We start from the raw sequence: 12,850 nt of genomic DNA on the forward strand, positions 1-12,850 counted from the left end.
TTTCCTAACAACCGATGATATAAGTGGGATCTTGGAGCAGAGTCCCTGCCTCTGCTTGCATTTTCTGAGTAGTGGATCCAAGGGAGAAGAAACTGGGCGCGTACTCATGCAGTCAAATTCAGACAAGAGATCTAAGGTAAATCGCCTTTGAGTCAATATTATTCCATGCGCTTCCCTTATAATCTCAAATCCCAAAAAATAATATGCATCCCCTAGGTCCTTAATTTTAAATTCAGAGTGAAGGAAAGATTTGAGGTCTGCCTGCTCAGTAGAGTAATTCCCTGTGATTAAAATATCATCAACGTAAACTGCAACTATGGTAATCCTTCCTGCTGATTGTTTAAAAAACAAAGAATAATCATTTAAAGAACCTTTAAAACTTAGGGTTGCAGTGAGCCTTGATGCCACTGCCTTGAGGCTTGCCGCAGTCCATATAGTGATTTTTTCAAAAGGAAGATATGATTGGGTGAACGTGGTGTTGTCCCTGCTGGGAATTTCATAAACACTTCTTCCTGCAAATTCCTGTGCAGGAAGGCATTGTTCACATCTAGTTGTGACACCTCCATCCCCTTTTCACTACAATAGCAAGTAAGCATCTAATTGTTGTCATTTTTACAACTGGGAAAAAGTCTCAGTAGAGTCTATCCCTTCTCTTTGAGTGTCTCCCCTGTAACCAAATGAGTTTTGAATCTTTCCAAAGATCCATCAGACTTGTATTTGACTTTGTAGACTCACTTGCAAGGAAGAGCCTTCTTTCCACTAGGTAAAGGCACAACCTCCCAGGTTTTGTTCAGTTCTAGAGCTTCCAATTCTTTTTCCATTGCTTCTTGCCATCCTGGGTGTAATGCTGACTGTGAGTAAGAAGTAGGTTCAACAAGGTAGGAGGTGGAATTAAGCATAGGCTTACTGATAGGAGAAAGAGCTGTGAAGGGTAGAACAATGGGCTGGATTGGTGCAGTGAAGCAAGAGTTTGTGAGGTCTGGGAGAAAGACTGAGTTGCACACGTAATCCTGGAGATATGAGGGTGGATTATGTGTTCTAGTGGATTTCCTAACTTTAGGAAGAGATATAGGTAAGGTTGAATGAGACAATGTTCTAGGTTGGGAAGTAGAACTTGTACCTGAGGTTGAAGGAAGAGTGCTAGAGTTGCTTGGGTTTGAGAAAATAGGCAGTAAAGGTGAAGGTGAGTTGGGAATGTCAGGCTCATCCTCTATGTGTTCTGATGATAAGTCTACACTATGTTCTAGGGGTGAGGTAACAGGGAAAAAAGAATCTGTATGTGTAGTAGTAGAGGCAAAAGGGTACTGATTTTCATAGAAGTACACATCTCTGGATACACTCACTCTTCTTGTATCCAACTCTAGAACTTTATAACCCTTCTGCCCCAAGGAATAACCTAAGAACACACAGGGATTTGCCTTTGGGTCAAACCTACCTCTTCCACTAGTCAAAGTAGATTCATAGCAAAGACAACCAAAAACACTTCAAGAGTTCATAAGAGAGTTTCTGCTTGAATAGAACAAAATAATGTGTCCTTCCTTTAAGCACTCTAGAGGGTAACCTATTGATCAAATGGGTTGCAGTTAGTACACATTCTCCTTGATAAGGAAAAGGAATCTTAGACTAAAACAACAAAGCCCTTGAAATTTCCAAGAGATTTCTGTGCTTCCTCTCAACCACTCCATTCTGTTGAGGGGTTCCCACACATGATGTTTGATGTAGTATTCCTTGAGAGGCTAAAAATGCTGCCTCCTGAGTACCTTTCCCAAGTTCAAAAGCATTATCTGTTCTTATCTTTTGTACCTTTACACCAAACTGTCTTTCCACCATCGTGAAGAAATTTTTAAGGAGTCCAAAAGCATGCTTTTGGTGCTCATAAGGAAAGTCCAAACTGCCCTACTATAATCATCTACAACTATCAAGAAATATTTAAAACCATTGTAAGTTGGCTCCTTGTAGGGCCCCAAACATCTACATGGATTAACTTAAATGCCCTTGTTGATTTAATTTGACTTAAAGAAAAAAGAGTTCTGGTTTGCCTAGCTTTAGGACAAATTTGACAGAAACAATTAGAGTTAGAAGGCAAAGAAATAAAACTGAGATGTTTCATTGATGAAAAGGGCAAATGCCCTAACCTAATGTGCCAAAGGCTTACATCTGAAACTGAGCTAGTAGAAAAAGGAAATGAAACTAACAATTTACTAAAGACATTTTGATTTAAAACTGAAACTGGTTCCACACTTGTGCTATTTCTGACTCCACTTGGTTCCAAAAGGTAGAGTCCTTCCCTTGCCTTACCAAAAACTTGTGCCCTCTTCACTAAAGGCCCTTGCAACATACAATTACCAAAGCTAAAAAAAGAGAATAGAATGAAATTATAGACAAAACTTGTTAATAGATAATAGATTGTATCTGAACCTAGGTACATGTAATATATTTTCCAAAACGAAATCAGGCAGAATAGATATTTTTCCTATGTGAGTGACAGTGACCTTGAAAGAATTAGGCAGATTTATGTCTAAGGGAATTGGAAGGGCTGTCAAGGAAATAAAGGCATTTGAGTCAAAACACATGTGTTCAGATGTTCCAAAATCAGTAATCCATGTATTAGAATTAAAAACTAAAAGACAAGTTCCAGAATATCTAGTAATAGTACCAGCAATAACATTAACATTGATATCTGGAATTTCCTGAATATGCACCCTTAACCTGCTTGATTAATTGTACCAACTGTAAAAAATGATCCCGTGTGAGGTGCTGATTGAGTACTTCATTCTGATTGCTGCTGTTCTGATCTGTTTCCTCAATTTGAAATGCTTCATTGCATCTGGTCTGAACTTGATTTCCTTTGTGAATTCAAAGTCTTCTGGGAAACCTATAATTCTGTAGCAATCACTAACAGTGTGACCTAGTTTCTTGCAATGACTGCATGTTACATTACGGTTAAACTTAATTTTCTTTCCCTTGAATGTTGTGTTCCTTTGAGTAGAGTTAGTCCCTTTTTGGATGTTGTTCCCAAACTTTTGATATTGCACAAGGTTCCTTTGCATCTGCCTTGAACCCCTTTGTGCAAAGTTGTTTTGATTTGTGACCATAAAAGATGATGAATCTGGAGAAATGAGTGGGTGAGCAAAAATTTCTTTCTGGCTTTCATCTTGCAACACCAGGTAATATGCATGGTAGGGGATTCATCATCAGGATGGTTCCCTTTCCTTGACCATAACTATCATTTAAACCCATAAGAAACTGAATAAGCCTTTCATCATCTAGCGATTTTTTCAATTTTTGCTTCCCTTCACATACACACAAGCAACTGCACTTCACGTCATAGTTAAGTGAATCCAATTCATCCCATAAACATTTGAGTTTTGTAAAGTAGCTTGCTATGTCACTAGTTTCCTGTACTAACCCTGATAATTCCTTCCTCAGGTGATAAAGCTTAGCTCCTTTTGACTGACGAAATCTATGTTCAAGGCTGGTCCAGAGATCTTTAGCAGATTTAGAGTAAATGACACTGTCTCCTATGCCTTTGGACAGTGAATTGAGCAACCAGGATGTTACCATGTCATTACACCTGCTCCAAGGCTGATAGTCTCTGGAAGTCAGAGCTAGAGCAGGGCAAGCACCATTGATGAATCCTATTTTATTTTTAGCAGATAGTGCTATAAGAACAGACCTTCTCATCTTTGGAATCCTCTTCCATTAAAACTGTGTTGACAAGAGACATTCCTGGTGCATCAGAAGAATGAAGAAAGTATGCATGGTTTGAGTCGATGGTGGGGAGTCCTCCAAGTGGTGGTCTGACCCATTGTGGTTTCAGTGTTATCAGGCATTGTTTAGGATTGATATGAAGATGAGGAAGACGACTGATGGATCGAGCTTTCACGGCTCTGATACCATGAAGAAATATTGAAAAGAAGATAGTGATAGAAAATTTCTGTGTATTTTATTCCCTTCCTTTACATGTATTTATAAATAAAAGAATAAAAAACTATTACTCTATTCTATACGTGTACTATTCTTATTCGTGGGCTTGTAACTATCTATCTATTGTGTATAAAAAATAAAAGCTAATATATACAGTGTCACATGCTCACATGCACCAAAGGAATCCTCTAGAAACAGTATCCAAAGTGGACAATTGTCCCAGATTAATGGTGCTGATTAAATGAGGCTGTATCTAATACATGGCCTTGATCTTTAGTTTTGCTATGTGTTGAACGGTTCAAATGCTTTGTATCAAAAGAGGTTCTTCTTTCCTTGTCTCTTCTTCTTCATCTAAAACTTTCTCAGCGATGGCGTCTTGTATCAAACAAATAGCTCCAACATTATGTGACAAGTGCAGATTTATCCTCCGTTTAAGAAAATCTACGATTTAATTGAGGGACACACGACATTACAGGTGCTAAGCTTTTGCTGTCCTGAAATAAGAACAAATATAACTCATTTTGGTAATGGCCTATTTCGCATAGTTCAGGGATAAATTTAACTCTATAGCATTGATAACTTTAATTCCGACATTTGACTTGTTAAAACTATTGAAATTTGTCTCAAATTATTGAACCATCTCTCAATGAATACTGTAAGATAATTGAATAATTTACAAAAAAGAATAATAAGTCTGGGCAAGCAAACTACTCTGAAAGCACAATGTCCTTAATATTTGTTTCAAGCTGGTGTTTCACATCCAAAATTCTGTTTTATCTTTTATTGTTGCATTAATTGCGTCATATAATTTTTCTTTATTAAGTATTCTCTCATTATTGTCCTAACATTGGCTTTACCTCGAAAATTCGAGTAACAATTAAATTTGATTTGTGGTTTTAAAGATACATGATTTAGTTCAATACCAATTAATAATCAAGAAGTATGAAGTAGAAATGAAAGAGAAAAATGAATCAAACCAATGTTACTCAACAGCAATGACCTCGAGCTCAGTGACCTCGAGTAGGCTTGGAATAATAAGAACAATTAAATGATGAAAGTAGAGTAAGAACAATATAGCTAAAGGAAAATGTTGATGAACAGTGGGCGAAAAAGGTAGAGAGTATATTCTTTGCACGATGATAAGATGATGTTACAAATGATTGTGGTCCCTTTTATATAATAGGGGAACCCTAAATAAGGGATATTTCTATTTACAGTAGGGAATATTCATGATACAGCTGTCTAACCGACTAGTACGGAATCGTACAATCTTATTCTGGGATTTGCGCCACGATTATGGAGACGTGGCAGGAATCTAGCTCATTCTGTTATGAATTCCTAACGGTACTATTTCGGGGTCGAGTATACTCGGGCCCGGTATTCCTCGTACTCCTATCTCCAGGCATTGCACTCTGTCTTCGCTTGATTTTGGTCCACTGGTCTCGAACTCGACCTCACCCAAACTCGGGCCTATGACGGACCTTCGAGCCTATAAATCGGAGGCATATGATTTTGACAGTATACAGATAGTCCCCGCGTTTCTTAGAATAAGATGATAAGAAACGATTTGCACCTCAATTTTCCCGAGCTTCTAATGATGACGTCATGCCCGTGATGTAGGTGCTTGAAGTGATCAGAAATGTCACGCCCCAACCTCGGGAGGCGCGACCGGCGCCCAATCGAGTGAACCCAACTGAGCAAGCCTTATCAATCACTTTCTACCCAACTCAATGTGATTAAGGGATCCGGTTCCCATTTAATTAGACAATAAGAGGGGTTGTACATTCAACATTGATAGTTCATTTTATTACACAACCTTAAACTGTAGTTAGATTTCCAAGATTTCATACAGTTATAGTTTAGAAGAAAGCAAGAGTTTATAATTACAACATAGTTCACGGACCCGTCCAACGCCCGTACATAACCCACACAAACGTCTACGGAGCCTCTAAGGATACAAAAGACAATGATAACAAAGCTGGCAACAAGGCCCCGGCTATACCTCAAAAGTGAATATCTATAACAAAAGATGTACAACATAACCCTGGAAGGAAAAAGGGGCTCACCAAGACTTTGAGAGGAGGATGCTCCGCTACGCGCGATCAGCACTATCTGCTATGGAGCCACCTACATTCATTAAAAAATGTAGCGCCCCCGTCAAAAGGGGCGTTAGTACCATGGAATAGTACTAGTATGTATAACTAAAGGCCATCCTGTTAGAAAGAACGACCATATAAGAGTAAAGAGGAAATCATAAAGACAACAAAGTTTCAAATAAGTACCATATCAACAACATAAGAGGTTCACATAGTTTTCACAAAGTTTCTGAGATTTTAGATTAGGGCATCCCATAGTATTGCATCATTATCCACATTACCACCGCTTCCTTGAGCTGAGTCCGATCACGGCCCGATCGGCTAAGCCGTCTCCCCGAGACGTTACCATTATTTCATTCTCACTTTCCAGTTTCAATAATCAATACATTACCACCATGTGTGTATAACATGGCGTCCGATCACGGCCCGATCGGCTAAGCCATCTCCCCGAGACGTTACCATTTTCCGTTAATCATCTCACTCCAATCTTGGTCACACATGTATTAGTTCGTCGGCACTTGGGGCCACAATTTCCACATTCCATAACTCACGTTTCACGTTGTTCCCATTTTCAACATTTACTTTGCCACTTAAGACCATAGACACGCACAAAAGCAACTTAAGTCATAAGCATAAAGAGGAATTCATCTAGTTTGGCATATTAGTCCCAAAGTAACCTTGGCATGACATTTAGGCATTTAGCACATAGATCATGTTCTCCACACATCCTCTATTTACAAAGAAAACACCTTAAACACATGAAGAAGTACCTTCCACATACATTTTCACAACATCAATTCGTTTAACATAACAAGTACTGCATCAATCAAGTTTCGAACTTACAACATTTGCACTGGCACCATGGAAGCTCAATTTCTAAGAGGGGGGGTTTTTAGCCATACATACCTCAATTGAGCTTTCCTTAAACCTTTATAATAAATTCCGGGGCTCTTAGCACTTCAATCTATTTTATAAGAATTGCAAATTGAACCAAGAATTAGAGACATGATTAGGATTCTAGCTCATTTGAGCATATTACCAAGCACTAAGTGTCCACAGTGATTCTAGGACCCTTTTGTGAGGGATTTTCGTTATCCTATACCACAATTGCTATCCTTTTGGTTCACAACCTCCCCATACCCCATTATCTTTTATGCATGCAAGATTATCAGCCCTTATACCCATGAACCCACTTGCTAATCACTTAATTTAATAGAAATTTCGAAATTATAGATGAGGGTACAAGTTCTTACCTTTTAGGGTGAAGACCTAGCAATTTCACTTGACAATCTTCAGGGATTTTGGGGCAAGGGTTGAGTGGGGACTTGATGAAGATCACTCCCTTTCTCTCTAGAACTTCCCCTCTCACTCTATATGCAGTGAAATAATAGAAAAATGGCCTAACGGGGTGTTTTTAATGGAATGGGGTCGGGTTTTAAAAATTAGAAAATAGGAGCCCCGACACGATCTGTGATCGCATACCTGACATGCGGCCCGCAAAATGGACCGCAAAAATGGTCCCAAAACCTGAACACACTGTCTGGGTATGCGACAGAAATGCGGTGCGCACACCTATTCTGCGGTCGCATAATGCGCCGCAGAACTGCCCTTCGCAAAATTCCAAGGGGATTATGTGATGACTATGCGGCCCGCATATTGGTTATGCGATCGCATAAGTGGCCACATAGTTGACTTCAAAATTGACCAACACACTGCTTCACTCTGCGGCGACTATGCGGTCCGCATAGCTATTATGCGACCACATACTGGACCGCAGAATTGCACTTTTTTGGAAAACATTATTCCTTGACTTTTTAATGCATAGATCAGTCTAAAGGTCCGAATTCAAATTTCTAACACGTATTCCTAACTTGGCACTACGAGCTCTCGGGTTTTGAGTAGAAATTTTCACGGGGCCTTACATCCTCCCCCACTTAGGATCATTCATCCTCGAATGAGGGTCAAGGTTCACTCAATAACAATCTTTATGCAATCTCAACTTTTCACAATCATGGCACACCTCAACAACTCCGAATTTGGTTAACTCCCTAAATTTCTAAAAATTTCACCAGAGTTTCCTTTGTATCTACGCCTATCCACCTGTCAGAGAGCCCCAGAAACATATCCTAACTGCACATACATATTCCACTAACACAACATAACCTGTACAATACTAACCATGGCCGCATATGCAATCATATAACCAAAACGAAACAGAACAGTTTTACATAGATCAAATCAAGGATACAGAGTTCATAGGGACCAAATGGATGAAAGCTATTACATGACTATACAAACAAATGTGGGTACTTCCTTCTCATTTCTTCCTCAGCTTCCCAAGTGGCTTCCTCAACCTGCTGGTTTCACCATAACACCTTTACGGAGGCAATTTCCTTATTCCTCAATTTCCGGACCTGCCTGTCAAGAATGGCAACTGGAACTTCTTCATAGGACAGTTCTTCATTGACCTCAATAGTTTCAACTGGCACGATAGTGGACGTATCTCCCACTACTTTCTTCAACATAGACACATGAAAGACTGGGTGTACCAATGACATCTCGAGTGGCAACTCAAGCTTGTATGCCACCTGACCAATCTGCTGGATGATTCTGTACGGTCCGACATATCTAGGGCTCAATTTTCCTTTCTTCCCAAACCACATGACACCCTTCATGGGGGAAACCTTCAGAAATACCCAATCATCTTCCTTAAACTCCAAATCTCTGCGACGAACGTCCGAATAAGACTTTTGGCGACTCTGAGCAGTTTTCAACCTTTCCTTAATAATTTTGACCTTCTCCATGGCTTGGTGCACAAGGTCTGGCCCTACCAATTCAGCTTCTCCAACGTCGAACCACCCAATGGGAAACCTACATCTCCTACCATACAATGCCTCAAATGGTGCCATCTGGATACTAGCGTGGAAGCTGTTGTTATAAGCAAACTCTATGAGTGGCAAATGATCATCCCAGCTACCTTTAAAATCAAGAGCACAAGCACGCAACATTTCCTCAAGCGTCTGAATAGTCCGCTCTGCTTGCCCGTCAATCTGGGGGTGAAAAACTATGCTAAGATTTACCTGCGTGCCCAAACCTTGCTGAAATTTCTTCCAAAAGTTGGTCGTGAACTGAGCCCCTCGATCTGAAATGATTGAGACTGGAGTGCCATGCAGCCTGACTATTTCCTTGATATACAACTGAGCATATTGTTCCGCTGTGTCGGTAGATTTGACTGGCAAGAAGTGCACTGATTTCGTGAGTCGATTCACAATCACCCAAATTGAGTCGAACTTACGCGGAGTGCGCGGTAACCCCACCACAAAATCCATGTTGATCATTTCCCATTTCCCCATTGGGATTTCTATGCTTTGAGCCAATCCACCTGGCCTTTGATGTTTGACCTTCACTTGTTGACAGTTTGGACACCTTGCCACAAAGTCCGCCACCCCCTTTTTCATGTTGTTCCACCAATAAACTTCCTTGAGATCATGATACGTTTTTGTAGAACCTGGGTGCACTGAATACCTAGAAGTGTGAGCTTCTTCCATGATCCTTTCCCGAAGACCATCAATATCCGGAACACATATGCGGCCTTGGTGCCGTAGGGTACCATCATCCATGCCAAAGGAAAAGCTGTGATCTTATGTTCATGAATCCCCTCCTTCAGCTGTGCTAATAATGGATCGTTGAATTGCTTCTCTTTCACCTCCGCCACAAGCGATAATTCGACTCTATTTTGCATAATTATCCCTCCTCCACTAGAGCCCGCCAGGCGAACTCCCAAACTAGCCAGTTGGTGCACCTCCCGGGCCAACGGCCTCTGATCCGCCCTCAAATGAGCCAAACTTCCCATAGATTTCGACTAAGGGCGTCCTCTACAACATTAGCCTTTCCCGGGTGATAAAGAATATCAATATCATAATCCTTGAGTAACTCTAGACATCTCCTCTGTCTTAGATTCAACTCCTTCTGCTTGAAAATATATTGAAGGCCCTTGTGGTCCGTGAATACATCCACATGGACTCCATATAGATAATATCGCCAAATCTTTAGCGCAAATACCACTGCCGCAAGCTCTAAGTCATGAGTTGGATAATTCTTTTCATGATTCTTGAGTTTCCTAGAAGCGTAGGCTATAACCTTGCCATGTTGCATTAACATGAACCCAAGCCCGATCCTGGAAGCATCGCAATACATCATAAATCCCTCTGTACCCTCTGGCAGGGTTAATACCGGTGTTGTAGTCAGCCTTGATTTCAATTCTTGAAAGCTCCTTTCACAAGCATCGGACCACTGGAACTTAACTGCTTTCTAGGTCAATTTAGTCAATGGAGAGGCAAGAGTAGAAAATCCCTCCACAAACCTTCTGTAGTACCCAACCAAACCCAAGAAACTGCGAATCTCTGTTGGAGTGGTAGGTCTAGGCCAATTCTTTACTGCTGCAATCTTTTGAGGATCAACCATAATTCCTTCCCTGGAGACGACATGACCCAAGAACGTGACGGATTCAAGCCAAAATTCACATTTCGAAAATTTTGCATACAGTTGATGTTGTTGAAGAGTCTGCAGGACTACCCTGAGATGGTTAGCATGATCCTCTCGACTTCGGGAATATACAAGAATATCGTCAATGAAAACTATCACAAAGGAGTCTAGAAAAGGCTTAAAGACTCGATTCATAAGATCCATGAATGCTGCCGGGGCATTTGTTAGCCCAAAAGACATCACTAGAAATTCAAAGTGCCCATACCGTGTCATGAAAGCTGTTTTCGGAGTATCCTGCTCCCTTATCTTCAATTGATGATATCCGGACCGTAAGTCAATTTTGGAGAAACACGTAGCACCTTGCAATTGATCAAACAAGTCATCTATCCTCGGTAGAGGGTATTTATTTTTGATTGTGACTTTGTTAAGTTGCCGGAATTCAATGCACATCCGTAGCGACCCATCATTCTTCCTTACAAACAAGACCGGTGCGTCCCACGATGACACACTCGGCCGGATGAAACCCTTTTCTAGCAAATCCTTCATTTGTTCCTTTAGCTCTTTCAATTCTGTCGGTGCCATTCTATAAGGTGGAATTGATATAGGCTGCGTGCCTGGCATCACGTCGATCCTAAAGTCAATTTCCCTGTCTGGTGGTATCCCAGGGAGCTCATCTGGAAAGAAATTCGGAAATTCATTCACAACAGGTACGGACTCAAGGCTAGGTGCCTCGGCGTCGGTGTCCGTAACCCGAACTAAATGGTAGATACACCCCTTTTGGATCATCTTTGCAGCCTTAAGGTAAGAAATAAACCAACCTTTAGGCACCACATTATCTCCCTTCCGTTCAACCACGGGCTCATTAGGAAACTCAAGCCTTATAGTGCTAGTTCGACAATCAAGCTTGGCAAAACATGAACAAAGCCAATCCATTCCCATTATTACATCAAAATCAACCATCCCCCAATTCACTAAGATCGGCCACGGTATCCCTACCACGCACCGTGATAACACAACTTCTATAAACTCGAGTAGCCAAAATTGACTTACCAACCGGAGTAGATACCGAGAATGGTTCATGAAGCTGTTCTGGTTCTACCCCGAATTCCATAGCAACAAAAGGGGTAACACAGGACAGGGTGGAACCGGGGTCAATAAGTGCATACACATCATGGGATTGGACAGTCAGAATACCTGTAACAACATCTGGAGAAGCCTCTTCAGTCTGGATACCACTCATAGCATAGAACCGGCCGGGTCCTCCTGAACTCTGCGCACCACCCCAAGCTGCACCATGCCCCGCGGGTGCTGGGGTACCTCGAGTTGGAGAGGGGCTGAAGATGTAGCAACTGCTGGACTGGATGACTGTGTTGTGCCCCTACTCTCTCCCTGGCGGGATGTATGATAATGCCTCTGAATGTGGCCCCTCATCCCGCATCCATAGCATACGGGTAACTCCAAGTAGCAAACCCCTGAGTGCATCTTCCCGCACTTGGGGCACGGGGACCTCTGCTGCTGCTAGGATCTCTCTCCTGACCGACCCCGCTGATGGGATCCTCTGTTGCCCTGGATGGGCCTGAAATGACTCCACTGCTGCTGCTGGCAGGGCCCTGATGGCGGTGCACTAGCTGAAGACTGTGCAACAGACTGGGACGACCCTGATGTCCCTCCCCGAAAAGCTGATCTTCCCCCACCTAGTGACTCACCCATGCCGCCCGTAGACCGGGTCTTTCTGTTACCCTCTCTCTCCATTCTGTTCTTCAATTTACAATTCTCTGTGGCCTGAGCAAACGCCACCATCTTCCCATAATTCATGTCAGAATTTAATGCAGCTGTAGAAGCCTCGTTAATAGTTAAAGGATTAAGACCCTGAACAAACCGGTGCACCCTAGCCTCCATTGTGGGCAACATCTGAATAGCATACTTGGACAGGCAGGCAAACTCCATATGGTACTCCCATACACTTCTGCTACCCTGCTTCAGATTTTCGAACTCCGATGCGCGGGCTGCCCTTGTCTCAGCGGGTACGAAATGATCTATTAAGGCGTTGGCAAACTCGCTCCACCTCGCCAAAGAGCTCCCCTCCTCACGGGAATCTTCCCACAACTCAAACCACGCATAGGCCACCCCTTTCAGACGGTAAGTAGCTAACTCTACTCCCTTTGTCTCAGTTGCACGCATAACCCTGAGGGTCTTGTGCATCTCATCAATAAAAATCCTGAGGGTCTTCTTCTGGATTGGCACCTGTAAACACTGGAGGGTCTAACTGAAGAAATCCATTCACCCAGGAACTGGTGGAATCCCCTTGCTGGCTAGATAAACTGGGTGCAACATTCGACCTC

At 41.9% G+C, this 12,850-nt stretch overlaps 1 protein-coding gene and 1 long non-coding RNA gene across 2 annotated transcripts; both read right to left on the bottom strand.

Moving 5' to 3' along the window:
* Window positions 1-731: 731 nt before the first annotated feature.
* Window positions 732-1,830, bottom strand: LOC109221245. The gene is made up of 2 exons (XM_019385705.1): window positions 1,634-1,830; window positions 732-1,443 (listed from the first exon to the last, which is right to left on the bottom strand). The coding sequence occupies exons 1-2, from the start codon at window positions 1,828-1,830 to the stop codon at window positions 732-734; spliced, it is 909 nt and encodes a 302-aa protein (XP_019241250.1).
* A 251-nt stretch (window positions 1,831-2,081) lies between these two features.
* LOC109221246 lies at window positions 2,082-4,200 on the bottom strand. Its single transcript, XR_002067212.1, has 2 exons — window positions 2,657-4,200; window positions 2,082-2,319 (listed from the first exon to the last, which is right to left on the bottom strand). It is a non-coding gene; the product is annotated as an uncharacterized LOC109221246 (long non-coding RNA).
* Window positions 4,201-12,850: the final 8,650 nt, after the last annotated feature.

Source organism: Nicotiana attenuata, unplaced genomic scaffold, assembly GCF_001879085.1.
Source record: "Nicotiana attenuata strain UT unplaced genomic scaffold, NIATTr2, whole genome shotgun sequence".
In the NCBI taxonomy this organism is placed as follows: domain Eukaryota; kingdom Viridiplantae; phylum Streptophyta; class Magnoliopsida; order Solanales; family Solanaceae; genus Nicotiana; species Nicotiana attenuata.